Genomic DNA, 21372 nt, shown 5'->3' on the forward strand with positions numbered 1-21372 from the left:
TTAGCAGGTCTCCTAAAGGGTTCATGGAACAGTGTTTCTAGTGAAATTTTCACAGTTCTGTGACAGATATTATTCCATATTTTTTCTCAGTTATGTAAAAGTGAATATAATGGCTAAAAATCTTTGGGACATGAGATATTGGAGTGATAAACATTGATGAGAGTTGCGCAAGCATGCAAAGAAGTTGCAATTCATTAGAGAGGTGAACCCAGTCATATAAAATGTGTGTTAACACAGTACTCCAAAGCCTGATTGGGATCAAGGAACGCAGACTATTGTTTTATATGTGGGAATAATATCCATGGTGAATGATGACTGAGGCGGGCTTTAGGTGTGATGATGGACAGGTTGGTGTGATGTCATAACAAAAGAGATTAGTCTCATCCTTGAGTGTGTACAGAAGACAGTAATGGATAGAAATAGGAAGATTATTTCATGGCATTAGTGACACTGATGCTGGAATACTACGTCTAGTTCAGTTCTCAGTATTTTAAACTATTGCAAGGCTGAAAGTAGTACAGAGAAGAGCTGTAAAAAATGTGCTTGAGAAAACACACTACAACAGAAGAATTTTGGCTTAGTGTCTTTTAGTTCGTCTGAAAGATAAAATACCATCTACAGTTAGTGCAGTATTATAGAGACAAGGGTTGTACCAGGAACTTAAATTTATATGAAAAGCATGCATGAAGAACCTATTACTTAAAATCAAAACCAGTCACATTCAAAGAAAATTGAAGCAGAAGTTAAAGTGAAGGCTGTTAGACACTGAAACAACTTCTAAAAGAAGTACAGGATTATCCATCCCCTTTCTCTTTACACCAAAACTGGATTCCTTTCTAGGTCATATATTTGAATCCAAAGGAAGCGTAAGTTACTGGTTTCAGTTCAGGGAAGTTCTGCGATCTGTGCTGGACAGAAAATCGGACCAGCTGTTAAAAGATCCTTCTGCTCCTAAGCTCCATGAATTAGTTGTTCACTGTATCTCCTTTATGTAACCACAGTCTTAAAATGTTAAGAAAGGTAGTAAAAAAGGGCGTGAGTATTCCAGTAAGCACTACTCAGTCAGTTCTGTCAGTCCAGACTGCACAGACTGCATTCCAAAAGCATGAATGTGCAGTGATCATCCCAGAATCTAGTTACAGGTGAGTAGCCTTCATTTCCCTTTGCGTAAGGTTCAGTCCTGCAAAAAACTACCTTAGTGGGGACTGCTCATGGTCTAAAGTAAGTTTTTTTTTTTTTTTTTTTTTTTTTTTAATACTGCACAAAGAAGTATTCAAATAAGTATCTTCTGACAAGAGAAGTTTTCTAAATCCAAAACTAGCAGTGAACAACTTAAGTGTTGTGACACTTCATTTGAAAAAAGCAACGTATTTCCAATATCTCTGCATTCCCCCCCCCCATGAGTAAACCTATCTCCATACATTCATCTTAAGAGGCATCATACTCTGCATTGCTCTTCTGACTCTGAGATTTATCAGCTTTCTTTGAGGAGTAATTACTGTTCCTTTTAAGTATTTCTCAATATGATAGAAATATCTGATAGAAGTCTGAATTGTGAGCTCTTCAAAAGATATATAGTTGCAACTACAATTTTTATAGTCATCTTTACATATTTGGACAGTGGAACTGTTACAAATTGCTGTCTTTTCCCCCACCTCAGAATAGCATTCCTTTCGAACACCATGGCAAGTAAGCTGCTCGTCTCCTTTCGTTGGAAGGCAGCACTGGGTGAGTGCTTCTCATTAGACACCAAAACTTTGGATGGGGTGGGGAAAAATCTTTAGAAACATCAGTCTTTGCTTCTCTTCTTCACATGATCTCATAGTTGTACACTGTTTCTGTGCCTTCCAATCAGACACTTGATGAAGCATTGTTTTCTTCTAAATGTAAATGTCCTTCCAAAAGTTGAGTTGTTCCACTTGAATTCTTTAGCAGAACTGACAAAAATAGTGACTTAGGAAGTCCCTAAAATCACTCAGGCATCAAAGATAAAATAAAACAGCCAGCTCTAAATCTTAGCTGTTCTAGAATTACATGTCTTTCCAGGGATGATCATGCAACAGTTTGTCATCCATTCAAAACCAGATCAAGCTTCAGAATCGTAAAGCCAAAATATTTTACAAAGAACTAATTAACCACATAACTCAAATGAGGCTCTGTCTTGTCATGAACGGAATGTTCTACTACAGCATTATTAATTTTTTACCGTTCTATTTTTCTTCTCCATTTCTTATGAACTGTCATGTTAAAAATATTCAGATCAATTATATGAATGAGAATAGTTTGAACATTGAGCATCTTGAAGACGGACAGATTTGGGTTTAGATGTATAAACTCCTTTCCACTGATCATTGCAGTAGAAGTTTCTGCCTTTTTGTGTGCAGTTTTCAGCATTTTAGTCCATTCTGCTTTTATCAATAGCAGGTTTCATCAGGGAAGCAGTAAGTTTCAGTTGGAATCCAAACCTTGGTATGCTGAAGGATGCTTTCTTAAATATTTCAGGAGCTTCTTCTTTGCTTTGCTTTTTATTAAAAAAAAAAAAAAAAAAAAGGCTATAAGATTTTTCTGTACCTTTTTAAATTCCGCTGTATACTCTATCTACTACCTCACTTTCTCTATAAATCTTAAGCTTGCACTAATCCTATATCTCTAGTTGGTGAAGCATCCTGCTCTTTCTCTTTGATTTTCTCCTGCTTTTTGTGCTTGGCTGCTTGGCACAAGCTGCTTCTTAAACAGTTTATAACTTTAAATGATAGATGAACACTTTATAGCCCAATTGCCAGACCTTAATTAAAAATTAAAAGAAAAATAATACTTTGAAAAGTTCATGTATGTGAGAACTGTGGGTTCCAGTCTGCTCAGGGCTGTGTCTGCATTGCTTAACCTTTGCTATATTATATGCTTTACTATTTGTAGCTATTACAACTAGAAATTAATACTAACTTAACTACTTTGACATTTCTCACATCTTAAATTGCACTGATATGTGATTGTTTTTCACTATCATAGTGAAAGTGTTACTGAAATAGGTCAAGCTATGGAAACTTTCAGAGTGCATTTTAACACGATGTTCTATTCAAAAGCAAAACCAAAACACCATTTAAAATAATTATTTTTCACCCTCACCTTGGGATTTTTTTTTTTGTTTTTTTCACCCTTAGTATTCATTGATTCTCTTTCTCCACATTAGTTTTGTTTTTATCTGGTTTGTTCTTTCTTGTGTGCATGTTTATGTCTGTTTACTTTTTCTTCAAAAACTCCCTTCTGTCTGGAAAGGTGAATTTTCCATATTAACTTCCAATAAAGGAGGAAGATAGAGGAAACTTCATGTAGCTACAGGTGGGTGTGAAACATTACGTAGTTCACTGGATTTTAGATTCACACACTTTTTGGCAACAAATCATGTGAAAGTATGTTGAGAGCCATTTGTATGTTAACGGGAAGGACTTGTACTGATCTTATCTTGTTTTTGGCTTCGGTAGATTCCTGCTCGGGTAACTACCAGTGTTCTCCAGTCTGCTGTGCACCGATGAAAATTGTTTTGCCATGGAGGGCAGATAATGCATGGCTGATCTTCTATGTTGCCAATGGCTTTACTAGCAAAAATACCCTAAACTAGAGTGGAAACGTTACAACTGGAGTTCTCCATGTGACTTAAAAGGCACTTGGAGGAACATGGACAGACTCCAGCAGCTGCCATTACAGGACGCTTTTGCCAGAAACCCAATGACCTTAAGAGAACTTTGTAGTAACAGGGCTGGAAAAGAAAGATGGTTTACAGAGATGACCGCCTGTTATTGGATGGCCATTTCAATTCTCCCTCCACAGGCGGCAGACTTTACCCCTTTTTAGTATTCTACTGTAACTATAAATCTTTTACTTGGTTTCAGAAAGTTTTTGTATGATTTTGCTAAAATTATTGGCTTAATTCTCTGTAAAGAACTCTATTTTGCTTTTGTCTGATTTAAAAAATGTAGAATATACGCAATCCTAAACTAAAGACAATGACTTGAAATTTCCTGTTTAAAAAAAAAAAATTAGTCTGGCAGGGAACATATAAATGAATCAAAACCATCTGACTTCATTTAAACTGTTCACTTAATTGTATGATCCCATTCTGAATGAGAAGACTTTTCTCATGAAATTTTAAAAATTTAGTTATATTTTGTTGTTTGCTGTCTTCATTCACACTTGCATTTAGCTTTCCATGTAACACAAAGGAATTTTTAATACTTGTTCTTCTGCATGATAGAAGAGGATTAAACATCCTGCAGGAGAATCTAAGAACAGTAGAGATGGAAATAATGGATTTCTTATTTGTAAAGGTTATGAAGAACAAAGTGAAAGACTGGTATTTAAGGGATTTAGAGGTAGAAAGCTTGTCTTATCTCTCTGCCATATTTGAGAAAATGGATTGTATTTCAGACTTTTTTTTTTTTTTTTTTTCTGGGTAAGGTCTTGTTTCTTGTACTCTGAGGCTGGTTAGTTTGGAGGGAATTGCAAGTGGAAAATGAATGTTGCCAGAGAGTCTCCAGAGAATTGGTATGTTTGCTTTAGCATCTACATGTTCAGAAAATTTTGATTCTGGCCTTCTGTTTCAAGCCAAGACTCAAAAAGGGATTCTAAAGAAAGTATTCTTGCTGTGAAATCCTGAGAACTGTCAAAACTCAGGTATGTACCATCTTTGATTCTTAATCATAATCAACCTGGTATTTCTAGAATCCTTAGCCATTAACTAGGAATAAATGACACAACTTGCTTAGGCTGTCCAAAAATTTTGCAGGTGTTATGGCAAATGTCCTTCTTCAGGAATATAGGAGAATCTTTGTATTGTTTATTACTGTAAAAAGTCTCATAAAGTAATAATAGATATTTTGTCCTCATAGTAATTGGAACAGTATCAGAAGTACTGTTTATACTAATATCACTGAAGTAATAGGAAGTTCCATGCTGGAACTGCAAGTACATAAACAGCTTTTGTTTGAAAAGTTAGCTATTTCAAGAAACTCTTCCTTGCTTGAAAACAAATTATTTAATGGTTTATTGACCTTCAAAGTTTTATTAAAAGTAATATTTATTGTTCAAAAGTTTGCAAATTCTTCCCTCCCTCAAAAATCTACATATTAAGTATTAGTCACTTTTCTTTAGAGGTTTTCAGAACATTAACTACTCACTTGTGTGTACTCTGGGTCTGATTGGGGAAAACTGTGTTTGGGAGAGTATAGTGGAAAAGCGTAAGAGTTTGATCCATAGGTAAGTTTGCATAACAGAATTCTTTCCTGAGTTACTGTAAACTTCAGTATTTTAGGCATGTGCACTACCATTTGAACAGTTCTACACTTCACTGTGCTTTCCTTGTAAGTATCTGTGGTTAATATGTACTGTTAGAGGGACTTTCAAAGGCAACCTCTTTATTCCCTCTGTATCTGGAACATTAGATTGCTGTACTAAAAAATTGACTGCAGATTTCTAGACTTGTACTCAGTTGTGGGCAATTTTTGTCCTTCATAATAGTTAAATTCCATCATGTGGAAAATAGTTAGACTGTCTGTATAAACCTGTGTATTGGAAATGGAAGCTCAGAGCACTTCATTTGTACTACCACTGTATTTGTGTACTTTAACAATTGTGTAAATACATTCATAATGACTTCTACTCTTCCTTGGTGTAACTTACTTACTCACGATGACTCCTTACTCTTTCCTTGGTGTAATTTTGTTTACCTTTTTAATGGGTTTCTGTACACATAAAGAACATTCTCAATTACAAGCACTTGAAGAAATTGTGTTAATACTAAACATTTCACTGAAGGATTTTGGTAGTCACAGTCAGAATACAGCAGGTAGGGTACACAAGGGAAAAAGAAGGTATTCATTGCTTGTTTCACAGAAAGCAAGTCTTTTTTTCTTTAAAAGTTTTTATTTGTTTGGATATTGCTTCTGTTCTGGAAGTCTTTTTTGCAAAGACTTTGTTTTACCAGGCAAGATATTGTATTGCTGGGAAGCTGGCAAGAGGAGAATACTTAGCTTTACCTGCAATGCCCTCTGTAATGAAAGTCTTTGCTTTTGGCACGTAATCCACAAAAGTCTATTCAAAATCTGAGCACAGGTAGGCCTTCAGGAGCCCTTTAGGTCTCTAATTACAGGTCTTTAAAAGGTGAAGTACCTTAAAAATAGTTGACAATAAATCCTGTACTTTTAAGAGATATACCAAAGTAAACGGATTTAGAGAGTCTGTGCATTCCATGTGTTAACTTCATGAAAGTATTTAAAATCTCCCATGGAGGAAGCCATGTTGAACTTAGAGGCTTCTCATTCTTCATTCTCAAGTAGAGAAAGGTATCGTCGGCACAACTGTTTGTTATCTTGCTTTCCCTGCACTCCAGGCCTCAGAATGGCAGCTCATCCATTGAAACTGTCAAAGGTAGCACTTTCAGAAGTAGAATTTCCCAATAAGAATCTTTACAGTGAAATTATGGATTTATGGGTACAGCACTGGGTGGAGTGCTTGGGTTCATTTCAAGAATAATCCTTTTCTTTCTGTAAGAGAATGAAAATCCCTGGAAATAAAAAAGATATTTTTTGTTGTTCTTTTAACTTGGGTTTACAAAAGCACCTTCTTTTAACATCTAACAGTACTCACTTTGTGTAGACAAAATACTGAGTGAAAAAATGAACACTGATGGTTTTTTTACTAGTACTGAGACATACAGTCAGAAATCTACTGTGAACTTAATCCTGCAACAACAAAATAGTTTCTAAAATTCACAGGATGAGACAGGCTAGTAAAAAGAAGTTTTTGCTGTTAAATTCAATACTGTTCATTATTAAGAACAGTCCTTATCCCTGTGGTTCATTCAAGTACCTTTTACTAGCATTATATGTATATTGTCTGCATGTAAGTGATTGTATGAACCTAGGTACCATTTGCATTATTCAATAAGACTAATATGTTTCAGTCCTTTTGACCAAACAATTGCATATTGCAAGCAGAGGTACAACAGAAAATTGAGATGAGTTCTATACCTATGACCCACACAATCTTAAAAAAAAAAAAAAAAAAAAAAAGAGAGAGAGAGAGCTTTTTTAAAGAACACTTTAAAAAGTGTTCTTTGTTAATCTAGTTTGTGGGAAAATTCCTGACTCAAAATACATGAATGAGATCCAGTTCTGAGAAATATAAGCACAATGGACAAATGGGAACACGGAGAAAAGAGATTTTGTCTATATCATCTTAAAGCATTAAGCTTTAATTCCGGTTGTTTACCATGTCTCTTTCCTGTGACCAATCCAGGATACTTCAGGGTAAATAAAAGAATTCATCTGGAACATTATGAACTGTGAGGAAAGAGTCTAGTCCTAACCCCACAACCAGCCAAAACATTCGGCTTAGTTACAGACCTTATCTTGAATCAGAGCTGCAAGTATTAAAGGCACAAATGCAGCGGAGAGCTCCTGGTATTTCCCATAATCCCAAACAGTAGAGAATTCTTTTTTCTCACTGCTAAGAAATTGCATTTTATCAGTAGGTTTGTCTGACATTTAATTGTTAATCATTGAATCCTATGCCACATTTTTCAGTAAGACTGAAAAGTCTTCTATTATTTAAGACATTTTAAATATTAAAATCTAGATGTGCTTCTTTATTGGCTTCAGAGTTTTCCAGTGAAAGCCTTTAACTTTTGAGACAGCAGTAGAGAGAAGAGTCAGACTATCTTCATTTTTTACTGCTCCAAAGCATTCATCTAGGGGTAGTGAGAAAATTGCCAGCTGGAATGTTGCTGAGATGATGAAGCAGGTATTGAGATTGGTCCAAGAACAAACAGCTTGTAGAAAGAGGTAAGTAGCTTTTCACTCCGTCTACCTCCTAGCTTTCCATTCTTTCTCAGACAAATGCAGGACTGCTGATCTTACATATTGTGCCACTAACAAGAGATGTTTTGATCCTCTTGTTTGGAGTCCAGCAGTAGAGGAAGAGCTGTGTAACTCAGGTCATTCCTTTCTTCCTCTGTAGTGAATGGCCCTTCTTCTTCCAGGCTCTGGCAGTGCCAGAGGCAATGATAAACTTGCACTTTTCCCTGCCAAATTACAGTTTTTCTTTGGGAGGTAACAAAGATGAAAATATTAGTCTATTTGGGATTTCCATTTTTTGTTTGCTTGGTAAGGGGGATGTTTCCACTTCTTGTTAGAAAATGATTTTTATATTACCTATCACGTATTTGTTCAGATGAGATTTGATGTTAACAAGCACAAGATTTGTACAATCCTTCATACCATACTTTTTTCAGTTCTCAAGGATGTGCTGAGTGCATACTAACCCATTCTGTTGTTTCAGTTGACCTGACAACATTCATTCTTTTAGCAGGACGTGGTTTAATTTGGTCAGTGGGGTAGCAGAATAGTTGCTGTACGAAGCACTGAAAAGGGCAAAAGAAAAGTAGAACTCTTGCTGTCTGTCAGGCTATTCCCATTGCTGCCAAAGAAACCGCTGAAGTCTTTAGATGTTTCTTCTCCAAGAACTTGATTAAGCCTTAAGTCTCATCTGTTTAGCCAAAGCAGCATAAAAAAAGTAATCATACATTTGCTCAAATGTGTACTTAATGTAAACTAAACATAGGATCTTGTAAAGTGTAAAAGTGTACAGAGAAACTTGAAGCTAAGACTTGGGGAGATTTCACTAAGATTTTGCAGCAGAGGTGCCTAGACTTAGGCATAATAGGTGAGAATTTTACAAGTACCCACACTTCTAGATAACAAAATGCAAATCTTATTAGGTTGAAGAGAAATGGTAACTTTGATTTATTTGAGTGAAGCCTTGAAACTATACTTTGAGGAGTCGGTCTCAGCTGGGGAGCAGTAGGATTGAAAAAAGCTCTGAACAAATGTATTCTTAAGCTATGTTCTTAGGAGCTTTCAAGTACTAAAGTGCATGCTGAAGAGCATCACTTAAAGATGAAGACAGCTTGCTAGCAAGTCAGTATTCAAAATATGCTGTGTAAGTCAAAGCATAAAATTTAAAATTTTTAAAATTTTACAAACAAAACCTGGAGCACTTTACAGAGGACAAGGATAGCAATTTCTCCATGAAGCACCACAAAATCAATAGCTATTATTTTTAAGTAGTTGTTGCTTTCAAATGATCTTCAGGATCATTTACAACAGAAGACCACGTCTGTTTCCGCTTTTGGAGTCAGCAAAACTCAGGGTCATTGCAAAAGCAGTCCCCTTACCTGCAATAAAGTTTGGCTGCCTATCAGCTCAGTGCACCTGTTGTTATTTTTTTTCTCCATGCGCATTGAGCTTTTGTATGACTATTTGAGCATGTGCAAATCAAAGTGCATTACAGAATGCAATTTGTAAATCTGAGTGTTAAACAAAGGCAGAGATTTTTCTAAGCTTATTTCCTGACACCAAGATATATTTATTCACTATATTTGCAGCAGTTTACTAGAAAGGCAAAAAGCACATCTAAATATAAATGTACACATTACATTAAAGTGCGTTAACAGGAAACAAATGTCATCTCATCAGCAGAAAACAAAGTGTACTTATATAATCCCAGAGACAAGTGTAGCAGAGACAGACACAGGTCTGTAGGTACTTACCTTTGTAACCTGAAAGAATGTGTGTTCTCCTGAAAGCCCTCTGCTTATGTTTGCCTGCCAAATTAAACGTTTTCTTTGGGAGGTAACAAAGGTGTAAACACGAGTCTGTTGAGGTTTGTTTTTTGTTTTTTGTTTTTTTTTTTTTTTTTTTTTTTTCATTTCTTTACAGAGAATGATTTCACATTGCCTACCATGTACTTTTTTGGATGGGTTTTAATATTAGCAAGTACAAGATCTGTCGAATTCTTCATACCATGCTTTTGTCAGTTGTTATCTTTAGGGAATTAGCTGCTCAAAGAGCAGGTACTACTGAAAATTTGCTGTAATGTATTTAAGAACTGGAGAAAAATAAAATCTGAGAAGTGACGTTCTAAACAGACAGCTGCATCACTTCATGATTTTTCATTCTGACTTCTTGTGGCATCTGAGTAGGAACAAGATATTTTATTTAGAAATTAAAAAAAAAAATCTGTGTAGGAGGAGGAAAAAATATTTTTAACTCTGCATTGCTCCTTGCCTACTGAACATGCAAGATACCACTCTTCCAGTCTACTTGGTATTTTGCATACATTTGATGTATATATATCTAGAGAGAAAGACACGTACACACTCATGCATATACCTATTTACATACTCTGTGCGTTACAGGCATGTATACACATACACTCCTCTTGCATAAGGAAATTAGGGGCAGATTATTAAATAATAAAACAGAATATTTTAACCATAAATCCTGTAGTACACAATTTACAGAATGTACAAAGATCTGAAAAGCTTTAAAAATTACACTAGCCTCTGCACTAAGAGAACAGACCATTTGTTAGTTTCAGAGAAATAATCTGTGAAATGACCTTTTAACTGTTTTATACTTGGATTTTTTGCATCTCTATATTTAGATTGTTACCCTCACAGGCTTCTTAAATAGGTTCATGAACTGTATGTTTAAAGAAATTACATTTGTTCCAGTAGTGTAAGATGTAGATGCCAGAGCAAGTCATAATACTGCCCTTGTGATGTTTGGTGATTCAGTTGTGTAATTACCTATCCTTTTCATTCAGTTTTCCAATCAAAGAATTGTAACCAGGTAAAGATGAAGCAAAGGTTTGTTCACGTAGCTGTTGCAAGGCACTGTTAAGCTTCTGTGCCCTGCTGGAGACAGCTAGCATGTCCCTGGCAATGCTTTATGACTCAGACCACCCCCTTCCCAAAACAGATGAAAGAACACAGCGTATCAGAAATTGCACCTAAGGGGTTTGCATCTCAATGGTGCAGAGATTAAAATACCATTAAGAAAAAGTGAAGAGATTTAAGAGTATTTCCTTGTGTTTGGAAATTGTTTGAATTTGCAATAAGCAGAGTTAATTTAATATGGAGCTGGCTAGTCTTGCCACCAAGAGAATGGTTGTGATACAAGCTTCTCCTCCTTCTAAATGTAATACAGTTCCTAGCTGTTGTTTTAAGATAGTACTGGGAACCTTAGGCATTACTGCAGCTTTTTACAGCTTGGGGTAGGAAGGAGGAAGTTCAACATAAAGGCCTTTGTGGCTGTGTCCATATGAGTGGTGGGTACATGCCTCAGCGTGGCCTAGCATATTGGTCCAGTTTTCCAGGCTGAGGATCTAGTTGGCATGCTTGAAGATTTCTTTCCCATCAGCACACTGGATTTCCTGCCAAGGAACTCCAGTCAACAGAGGGAAAGAGGACTGGAGAGCTAGCACGTATCTGGATGTCACCCCAAAATGGGATAGGATGGAGGCTGGGAGCTTGACTGGCTCCACAGGTCAGAAGTACGCTCAAGTCTGACGGTTTAGATGTTGCTAAGAGATCTACATTAAGAGTTTCTCCTCTCCATGTTGATACTTCTTGTAAATAATGAAAACAAGTAAAAGATTTTTTTTATATTATTTCAGTAGCCTGTGTGAAACTAATTACCAAATTAAATTCTAAGCCAATTTCTTACAGTCAAGAAGAGTCTTGTGATTCAGTCCCCCTCTTATGTAGTAAGCATCTTCAGATACCAAGAATACTGCAATCTTTTGGTAGGCCTATGCTGAAAATAGCACAAGAACATTGGTAGGCCTACTCAGAATAGTCCATCCTTTAGCCAAGGGAAAGAGCTTGTATAGGCCAAAGAGGCACTTTCCATGAGCACTACGTTTACTTTAGAAATTATTTGTGGAGTCCTGTTGAAATGTTTTCCCCTTTTCTTAATGACTCCTTCTTCCACTCCAATCAAATAAAGCTGTAACTTAACACTACCTGGTTCCAGTTTAACTGTTGGAAAGGCATTATGCATGGAAAATGTCTTGTAGTCTAGCAGGTCAGCGTAATAAGTTACAAGCCTGAATTTAAGAAATGTTAGATCTGGACAACTTGCAGGATTTATTGAAACATAAAATTGTACCAAAACCTAAAGCAAAAACAATAAACCATTTAATTCTATGATAACAGTATAGTATTCTCGAGCAAAAGAATATGGAAATTAAAATCCACAGTAGGACAAAAATGACTATTTGAGAGGTTGAATTCACATTTGGAAAGGCTTTTAGCTTTTGCTTTCTGAAACAGAACAGGGAACTCCCATCTGAAAGCACAATCGGGCCTTATTATTATCTGATTATTGTAACGTTTGAAGCGGCCTCCAGGGATATCATAAACTCATCTATGCGTTCCTTTTTCCTCTTCCCCTTTCATATGGTGGCCTCCTGGGACAAGCATCATTGTGTTCCATTGACTTTGGCAAACCGGAACCAAGTTCTGTGACTAAGTTCTTATTACTAGGACATGTCAGAGCAATTCCTGCTGCTAATTCAAAAATATTTTAAAATAATGTTATCTATGCAGTATAAACAATTTATTCAGTACAGCATCTATTTTGTTTTAAAATGAGTCCAAGAAAAACCCCTTCACGAACCTAAGGTTTCAACATCTGTGGAAGTTTTGTTCTAACAATGCAAAACCAGTTTCCAGAAGTTACTAGAATGGAAGCTGGTTAGGGAATGTATTAGGGAATGATTCATGTTTTGGCACATGTTTTGGATTTACTGAATGTTTCTGCTAAAATGATCTATTATGAAAGAACTAATGATGTTATTATTTTGAATTGTTACAAAGTTTCATAGCTTTCATTATTAAGAGAAGTTGAACAATTTTGGCACTTCAAAACCAGTACTCCTTTGTTATCAGCAAAAAAATAAATAAGTTACAATTAAGCTTGTTTTGAAAATTGTTACTACAGTCATAAAGCCTAGAGTTTTTTATAAACATAGCTGGAAGGTGGCTTGCTGTAGCTTGATTTTATAAAAAAGATTATATAAATTTCTTCAATGTGTTCGAGTGAATGAACAATAGAATATATAGGATCCTTTCCTTTTATTTGCTTTTTCTATTGAGATAATGTCCTCACAATGAATATTTTTCCTTTTTGCATTTCTTCAAATGTGGTGTCACTACATTCTGTTCTGCTTGTTTTACTTCCTTTGCCTGTCCCAGTATTGGAGAAGATTAAAAGACTGGAGACTCCCTGTTTTGTTTGTGCAATGAGTGGCAAAGCAGACCCCATTCTTGAATGGTCCTTACATACTGCTGTCATAAATGTGATGAACAACTTTGATCACATCCTCTTTTCTCAACCAACAAGAATAGCATCTTGAACCTCTTTAGACCAAGCAAAATGATAGGGAAGTAGGGCAAATTAAAAAAAAAATAAGTGCAACATTTTAAGACCTTCCTATGTTGCTAACATTGCATTTTTAACATTCAACATGTTTCAAAATAGCCCAGTCCTTTTTTCTAAGTTAACCAACATCAGTATGTCTCATTAAACATGATCTGGAAACCTGTCTTGTTTTTTATATACAAAATAGAGGCTCCTTAAGAAGATTCTACTAAATCTAGTATCTGTCTTTTCAATGTTATTTTTAATATTTTTCTGAGTTACAGAGAGAGTACTGAAAACTCTGTGATTATAAACTAACCTTGCTTGCTTATGATCTGTCAGAATCAATTCTGCTCATTTTATTTTCTCTTGGTATTACCTAGGAATACCACTTGTGTGATCTGCTGAGGACAGTATACAGTGTTTTCAGATGATAATTACAAAGATCACAGGTTTAGACAAAACTCATAGAAATACATTTGCATAAATCAAAGGAACAAGTATTACCAAAATAAAAGTAGGGCAGAGCCAATTAATCTAAAAATCTAAAAAAGTAGGAAATTCAAATACCTAATGGAGACCTGTAAGTTCCTGAGATTTTTCTCCATCTCAAACTCTTTCCCTTTCACAAAGAACACAGAAAGGGAAATTACATTTAGCTGCACAACACAATTCCACCCATATTGTCTGAAAACATACATAAAATTCCACTTTACTTAAAATAGATTCTTCCTATATATCTCTTCCAAGTGAGAATTTTCTGGTGATGCATAGCAGGACTCTACTTGTGTTTACAAAATCTGGATAGTTTACATTAAAAGTATAACCACAATGCTTCACCTTTTAGTGATAAAGCTAATTTTCTGATAAAAGGTTGTCTAACAAAACAGCTCCCAGAGTAACCTGATAAGCTGTCTGGCCTCCAGTTAATGAAGCAGATAGCCCAACCCTAAACTAGTTCTATTTCTAAAATAAATAGTGTTGAAAATCTTTGACTCTTTTCTGAATGCTTTGTCAGTTTCTTGTCACGCTCACACACATGTTTCAGGGTTAGTAACAACTTCCCCATTTTTTTCGGGCTCATCTTTCAGAAACTGTTCCACTTCAATCGAGTCCACCTTGGCATCTTCGGGAGTTTTGTCTTCAGATTTGTTTAATTCCTCTCTTTCTGCTGCTTCTTCTTTTGTATGTGGTTCTTCTGGTTTTTTCTTAATGCAGAAGAAATTTCCTAAAGCCAATACGAGTGCTGAGGTGGTAACTTCAATTCCAGCAATAATAAAAACAAACATGTACCTCCCTGTTGCATCCAAGAGTTTTCCTGAAAAAGACATCATTCCAGGTAATTAACAAAAGTGATTATCTTACAATTAAGTTTTGTCTGTTCTTCTTTTTTTTTAAAAAAAAAAAAAAAAAAAAAAAACACACAAAGCCAGCATGTAAATGACTGGTTTTCAGAAGTACCCTGATTATGTAACCAGGTTTCTGAAATTGTATTTTAACAAGTTTTTAACAGAAGAGTTCACAACTGTTTCAGTGTCAGCCTAGCATTCACTGGAACTATTTAACAATCTGAAAAACACATTCCTCCCCACACACACAGTTACGCAATTCAGCTGGAATGAAGCAAACCTAGACTTCATATGCAAGAGACGGGACAAGCACCATACATCCTCTTCCCTTCCTAGGCAGGCACTGCATTGTGTAGGCAATCAGTTTGCTTAAAATTTAAGTCTTATTAAATAGTCAGTCTGGAGCAACTGACCAACTCTCTGATGCTTTGTTTAAGTTAGATTTTTCACTGAATTGGGTGTAGGTGAAGAATAGAAGGGAGTGTGTGGAGGGAGCTCCACTCCAAACCTGAATGTCACAAAAAGTAACACATAGTACTGTTTTGCTCCAGAAAGGATTCTGTCATAGTAAAGATACCTGATGCTTTTAGGTGCCTGGTGTAAAAATAGCATTCTGTGGCAGTGAATTTTATTTTTTTCAGTTCAGCGTTGTGTAAAATTTATGTGCTTAGTAGCAAACTTGCAATATTTTGTAGTGTCTCCTTAGTCTTGGGTTGTGGGACTGTGCAACAGAAGCAGTCAATCTACCTTCCTGAAATGTTTCCTAGTCCTCCTTATACAGCTTTTTTTTTTTTTTTTTTTTTTCTCCTTTTCATCTTCTGGAGTGTTTTTTTTCCTCCTTCAAATCTACCATGGGGATACAGAATTTATCCCAGTACTTTCTGAACTAAACTGACAGATTTCATATTCTGAATCCCAAACCAAAAATATCTGAACTTCATAAAAGTTACTCACTGTGTGTGTATGAAATTCATCTCATATAGTATTAGCCATGAACTAGTAAGATAGGCTTTCAGTGCAGGCTTTAAGTAGAGGAAGAGCAGCATCTCCAGGTGGCAACTCAACCAATTGTAAAATAGGCCCAAGACAAAGACAGAATTCATCCAATTGTAACTACAAAAAGTCATGTAAGCATACACTTTTTGAGTGACTCATGTTGTTTCTTTTTCTCCCCTTTATCATACAATTTATATAAATAGGTGCAATGCAAATGATGTTGACTTCTGAACTAAATGGAATACTTACCTGCTGATGGTGGACCAATTAGAACAGCCATAGCTTCTGCCAGGAGAACTAAACCGATAGCACTGGAAAACTTCTGAGTACCAACGATAGCCATGAGAACTTCAAACTGAAGAGCACCTACCATTCCATAAGAAATGCCAAAGAAAATGCAAAAGACCACCAGGCCGCCGTAATCAACAGACATGGAACCCATAAGATCTGTAAAGCCATTAAAAATCATAGCAAAACTGAAGAGGTAGACACATCGTGGTCTAACCCACTTGAGACCAGCTACCATTCCACAAATAGGCCGAGCAAAGATATCAATGAATCCTAGAATAGTCAGAAGAAAAGCTGCTTTTGTGTCTTGATACCCTAAATCCTTGGCATAGCTCACAACAAAAACTGGGGGCACAAAAAGGCCAAGCACCATGATAGAGGCTGCTAGCGTGTAGATTACAAAACCACTATCTTTAAATACACTGAAATCCAGAAGCTTTTTCTTCACTTTCTTCTCATCGAGTTCTTTGGTAACTTCAGACTTTTTGGGTGGCTCCAGAGGTCTCATTAGTGCTCCACATACACAGCAGTTGAGCAGCATCCCACCCAGGATAAGGAATCCTCCTCTCCAACCATACTCGTGTTGTAGTATTTGCCCCAATGGTGAGAGGGCACAAAGAAACACTGGGCTCCCAGCAGCAGATAGCCCATTGGCTAAAGGACGGCGTTTGTCAAAGTAGCGGTTTAACATGATGAGCGAAGGCTGAAAGTTGAGTGCCAGACCCAAACCTGTAACAAGGATACATAAAAATTAATACTGGCCTGCAATATTGCTATAGGAAATCTCTAATTATAGTTCTTCTGATTCAATTTTACTTCAAATGGATGTAAAAATTCCAAGATAACAAAGCTTTTGAAGAAATTCTACCTCTGTATTATCTTACACTCTGTAGATACAGGTCACTGATTATAGCAGTGGCTATTGAACATACTGGAAAAAAATAACATGCATAAAAAATAAATATGACAAGTCCATTCCATATTGAACCAGTATCTTTATAAAAGGCCATTTGGATGCTCCTGATGGTATAGAGATTTGTCATTTACATGATTCTTCACACCAAAAGCTAAAACATTAGCTAGCTCCTTTTCAACCATGCACTCCACTTACCAGTAATCACACCTGCAGTTAGATAGATCTGAACAATGCTCGTGCAGAAAGAGGCTATGACCATCCCCATTGATGCAAAAAGGCCACCCACCAGCATGACAGGGCGACAGCCAAAGCGATTGACACATACACTGCAGAGTGGACCTGGACAAGAAGAACAAGTTACAGTTATAAACCAGTTTTTGCTATCAATTTTTATGTTGGCTTGCAATTCTTTCCATACTTTGCCCACACTGTCAGGACAACCTGGGAGGGCAGTCTTGTCTCTTTAGTCATATAGTTAGTTGTCTTCATCTTCAGAATACCATGCATTTTTTCCTTTCTCACTATCTTTAGTACCTACTTAGTTACAGGGATTTAATTTTATATGCAAGGTGGATGTGCTTAGATTTCTGGTTTCATGTGATTTGCAATGGTTCTTTGAAATGCCTTAATTTTGCACTAGTAATGATATGCAATCGTGATTCCCAGTGTAAATGTTTGTATGATTTACATGCAATCTGTTTCAAAAACAGGTAACTACTTACCTGTCCCATAAAGCATGGCAAGCAGAATGGAGGAAATCCATGCAGTGTCACTATATCCAACGCCAAATTCCCGGATAAGTTCTTTGAAGAAGACACTAACTGCCTTAGGAAAGGCATAGGAGAATCCTGTGATGATAAAACAGCCAAAAAGGACAGCCCAGCCCCAGCCTCCATCAGGGGCTTTAACACCAGATGGACCATCATCAGCTACTACAGCTCCCATGATGAAACTCAAGCGTGTTCCCTAAGACATCAAAAAAAAAAAAATTACTGGCTATAGACATTGGGACAGTAGTCTTAAGAAAACTACCCAAAGGTAGATGCTATTCTACCATTAGTTACAAACAAGATACGAGAGTATTTTAAATATAAATATCAAAGACATGGGGCTACTTTAACTATTCCTTGTTTTGTCAATTTAAAACTTGCAAGGTTGCATACAAATGAGACCCATACAGTAGAATTTTAAATGACTGTCTCATAGCTTTTTCAAAGTCAAAACTGATCAACCAAACCAAACCACTGTTTCACAGAAAACTGTAGACATTACTGCAGGTTAAGGATGAATTTGGCTTTCATAAAAGTGTAGCAACTACTGCATTAAAGTCTGGGGGATTTTTGTTACAAGACTTTGTTATGTGAAGCTGCTGAATTATTCACTTAAGAGGCCTGGATGCAAACTGCTGGTGTCTCACAAGTGTTTGCTGCAACAGCGGATATAGCACCCAGGCTTTTTGTTCCTTCCTGAGGACAGCAGTGCAGCCCTAATGCACAGATACCTTAAAGCTTCTGAAAAGCTATCAATTTCTATGCATCAATAAGTGCCTAAGCTAAATTACAGTGAAAATCTTCTCGGGAAAGTTTTGTGGAAGAAATAGTTAATAACTGCAGCAATCTCTTTTCAATATCTCAGTTTATCTAAAGTAATACTTTCCATTGGTGGTATTATTACTTTATTAATATAATTTCCCAGTATTATGTTTGCTGAATCTTACTCTTCACACCTTCCACATACAGACACAAACTCTACAAAATAAAATCTTTTACTGGGACAGTGTTTACGTACTATGCAGTAAGGCTGCAGTTTTAAAGGGGGGGAGGGAGAGATGCTGAGAAAAAGTCACTGGAAAAGGCAAGTGAAGTGCATCTTTATGGCGAAATAGCAGGGAGATCCACACAATGCAGTTACAATCCCTTCTCGATGCATATAGCATCTGCGCTAGAAGAACAAGCCAGCAAATGGCCAAAAAATCCAGTAGCATCCTTGATTCAAAAAAATCTTTCTTTTAAAATATTTCAGGGTGTAATGTACTTCAAGATAACAGTCTACTTATAAACATAATATTCCACAGTTGACAAGTAAATTAAAAAAAAAAAAAAAAAAAAAAAGGATAGCTAGTAACTCAGAAAACAAGGGGCTTCTCAGACACTAAGTTTCATCTAAAACATAACCTTAAAAGCAGTTTTCCCACAACTTTTCATATGCATGTTGCAGGGTGAGCAGCTGCCCTGAAGTTAGGTTGGTGGCTTACTGCTACCCTTTAGGCACAGGGCCAGGGCCATAGAAAAGCCTCTTCTGCTTGGCAGAAAGGAGAGTTAAAACATTGAGCTTAAAGCAAAAAAGTAAGAAAGGCTCTTTCGAAAAAAAAAATAGAGGAGGCATAAGGGCTGCCAATCTGTCAAAACAGCAAGTTGTTTATAAACAAGTGAAATATGTGTGAGTAAAGCAGATAGCTGGAAGCAGACGGAAGTAACTGCTGACAAATAATGAGCAGCAGTTTTCTAATACCTAGTGGCATTTTTTTAATGTGCAGTTGCTCCTGTCAAATGTGATTTGATGCGTTCTCTGCTTCTGCATATATAGTTAGGTTTCTATAGGATGCGCTTATTATAGAAGCCTTGAAAATATGAAGTGAAGCGTCAAATCAACCCTGTTTATATAAAATTTGATCATTTGTTCAAAATACATATGACTTCCCACTGGGTCATCGTTCCACTATACTACTACCTAAAAGAGGAGTTCAAGCACAGTTGTACATCAGAGATGTCCATCAGTAAGAAATGCTTCTGCTTTGAAAAGTATAGCCCAGTATCGTAATAGCAATGTATTCGAATCATGTAATTCCTACAGATCTAATCTGGATCAGACTGTGTAAGACACACAGTATTGCTGATGCAGATTCACTGTCTGGATAACTGAGCACTGACTGCATAACTGTTAATAGGCCTTAATGAACGTACTTACTATGGCATTTAAACCAGCACTGCTGCCTCTTGGAAGAAACAACTTCATATACAAGACCCACATGTAAACCTAGCCATGACTATAGCTGATCTGTGCCCCTGGGCTGTTCAAGGACGGTAAGCCTCATACCACCGGCTTCACCTCTTGTTTTCTGCAAATATAAGCAGATAACAAAATGTCTGAACTCCATGCAATTAGACGCTAAAATGGTTAAACATGGAGTGAAACAGAAAACATAATAAAACTAAGCATCCTAAAATCAGTGCCATGATTCTAGGTGTCTGGTTAATTTGCTGACTGCCATAAGAATGTGCGCTTTGTTAAACTGGGCAGTTTTGTCACCAGTTTTGGGCCTCTAAATATATGTCTTCAGACGCAGACCTCATCTCTGCAAGCCCTCCTCACAGAGCATGCGTCCACTCTTCAAAACTGTTTTCCCAGTAACTTCTGTATGATACACATGCATACTGCACTCTGTGATAATGATTTTTGATTGGTAATACTAAATTACCTAGAATTCTCCAAAACCTCATCTCCTTTATACCCTTTGAATGTTTTGCTATATATTTATTTAGGAACTTCAGCCCTCAACCCAAAGGCACCTAAATCTCTACTGAACTTTACTATTGTGAAAATTTATTTCATTTTACCTTTCTTGCTTACATTTGAAAATCCAGGTCTCAATTTGTATCTGAAATACAGAAACAAATAGTATTTGGAGAAATAAAGAATTTTCCAGGGAGGAAACATCTAACTAGTTTATCAAAAAAAAAAGAGGTGGAGAAATGTTTTGGTAATACGCAGCTATGCCTTTTCTCCATCCAGACAAAGAGCAAAAAGGCTTTTGTAATACGGCAAATAAAGAAGTATTAAATACCGAAGTTCATTGAAAACTTGGTGTACTGTGAGAAGTGAAGCGGGACATCAGCATACTGTTGCTGTTTGACAGCTTTACAGTCCATCTAGCTGCTCTGCTACCTACCTGCTCTTCCACTGTCCACCCACCAGATGACAATATAATCCATATTAATGGTTTGCTAATATAAACCCCCAATACATAAAACTTCAGCTATGCCTTTTTAAATCAAAACATGGTCAAAATCATTCTGAGTGAAATCACAGAATCATAGAATCAGTGAGGTTGGAAGGGACCTCTGGAGATCATCTAGTCCAACCTCCCTGCTCAGCAGGGTCACCTAGAGCATGTTAGACAGGGTTGCATCCAGGCAGGCCTTGAATATCTCAACTGTCTCCAGAGAAGGAGACTCCACAAACTCTCTGGGCAACCTGTTCCAGTGCTCTGTCACTCTCACAGTGAAGAAATTCCTCCTCATGGTCAGGTGGAACTTCCTATGATTCAATTTCTGCCCATTGCCTCTTGTCCTGTCACATGGGACAACTGAAAAGAGTTTGTCCCCGTCCCCTTGACACCCTCCCTTCAGGTACTTGTACACATTGATAAGATCCCCCCTCAGTCTTCTCTTCCCCAGGCTGAAGAGGCCCAGCTCTCGCAGCCGTTCCTCAGAGGGCAGGTGCTCCAGCCCTCTGATCATCCTTGTAGCCCTATGCTGGACTCTTCAGTAGCTCCATGTCT

At 36.8% G+C, this 21372-nt stretch overlaps 1 protein-coding gene across 9 annotated transcripts in view; it reads left to right on the forward strand.

Moving 5' to 3' along the window:
• The window catches only part of CSNK1D (casein kinase 1 delta), a 37070-nt gene extending 16411 nt beyond the window's left edge, over positions 1–20659 (forward strand). Inside the window, exons 9-10 of one of the 9 annotated variants that reach the window (XM_062591506.1) lie at positions 14481–14601; positions 15811–20659. In XM_062591506.1, coding sequence (XP_062447490.1) covers positions 14481–14601; positions 15811–15863 — 174 coding nt within the window. In that variant the 3' untranslated portion in view covers positions 15864–20659. Of the gene's footprint in view, positions 1–1660; positions 1729–3276; positions 3340–3482; positions 6597–14480; positions 14602–15810 lie in introns of those variants that run through there. The other 8 variants (XM_062591509.1, XM_062591510.1, XM_062591513.1 and 5 more) reach the window with 8 other exon arrangements.
• Positions 20660–21372: the final 713 nt, after the last annotated feature.

The sequence above is a fragment of the Rhea pennata genome, chromosome 19, assembly GCF_028389875.1.
Source record: "Rhea pennata isolate bPtePen1 chromosome 19, bPtePen1.pri, whole genome shotgun sequence".
NCBI classification, from domain to species: domain Eukaryota; kingdom Metazoa; phylum Chordata; class Aves; order Rheiformes; family Rheidae; genus Rhea; species Rhea pennata.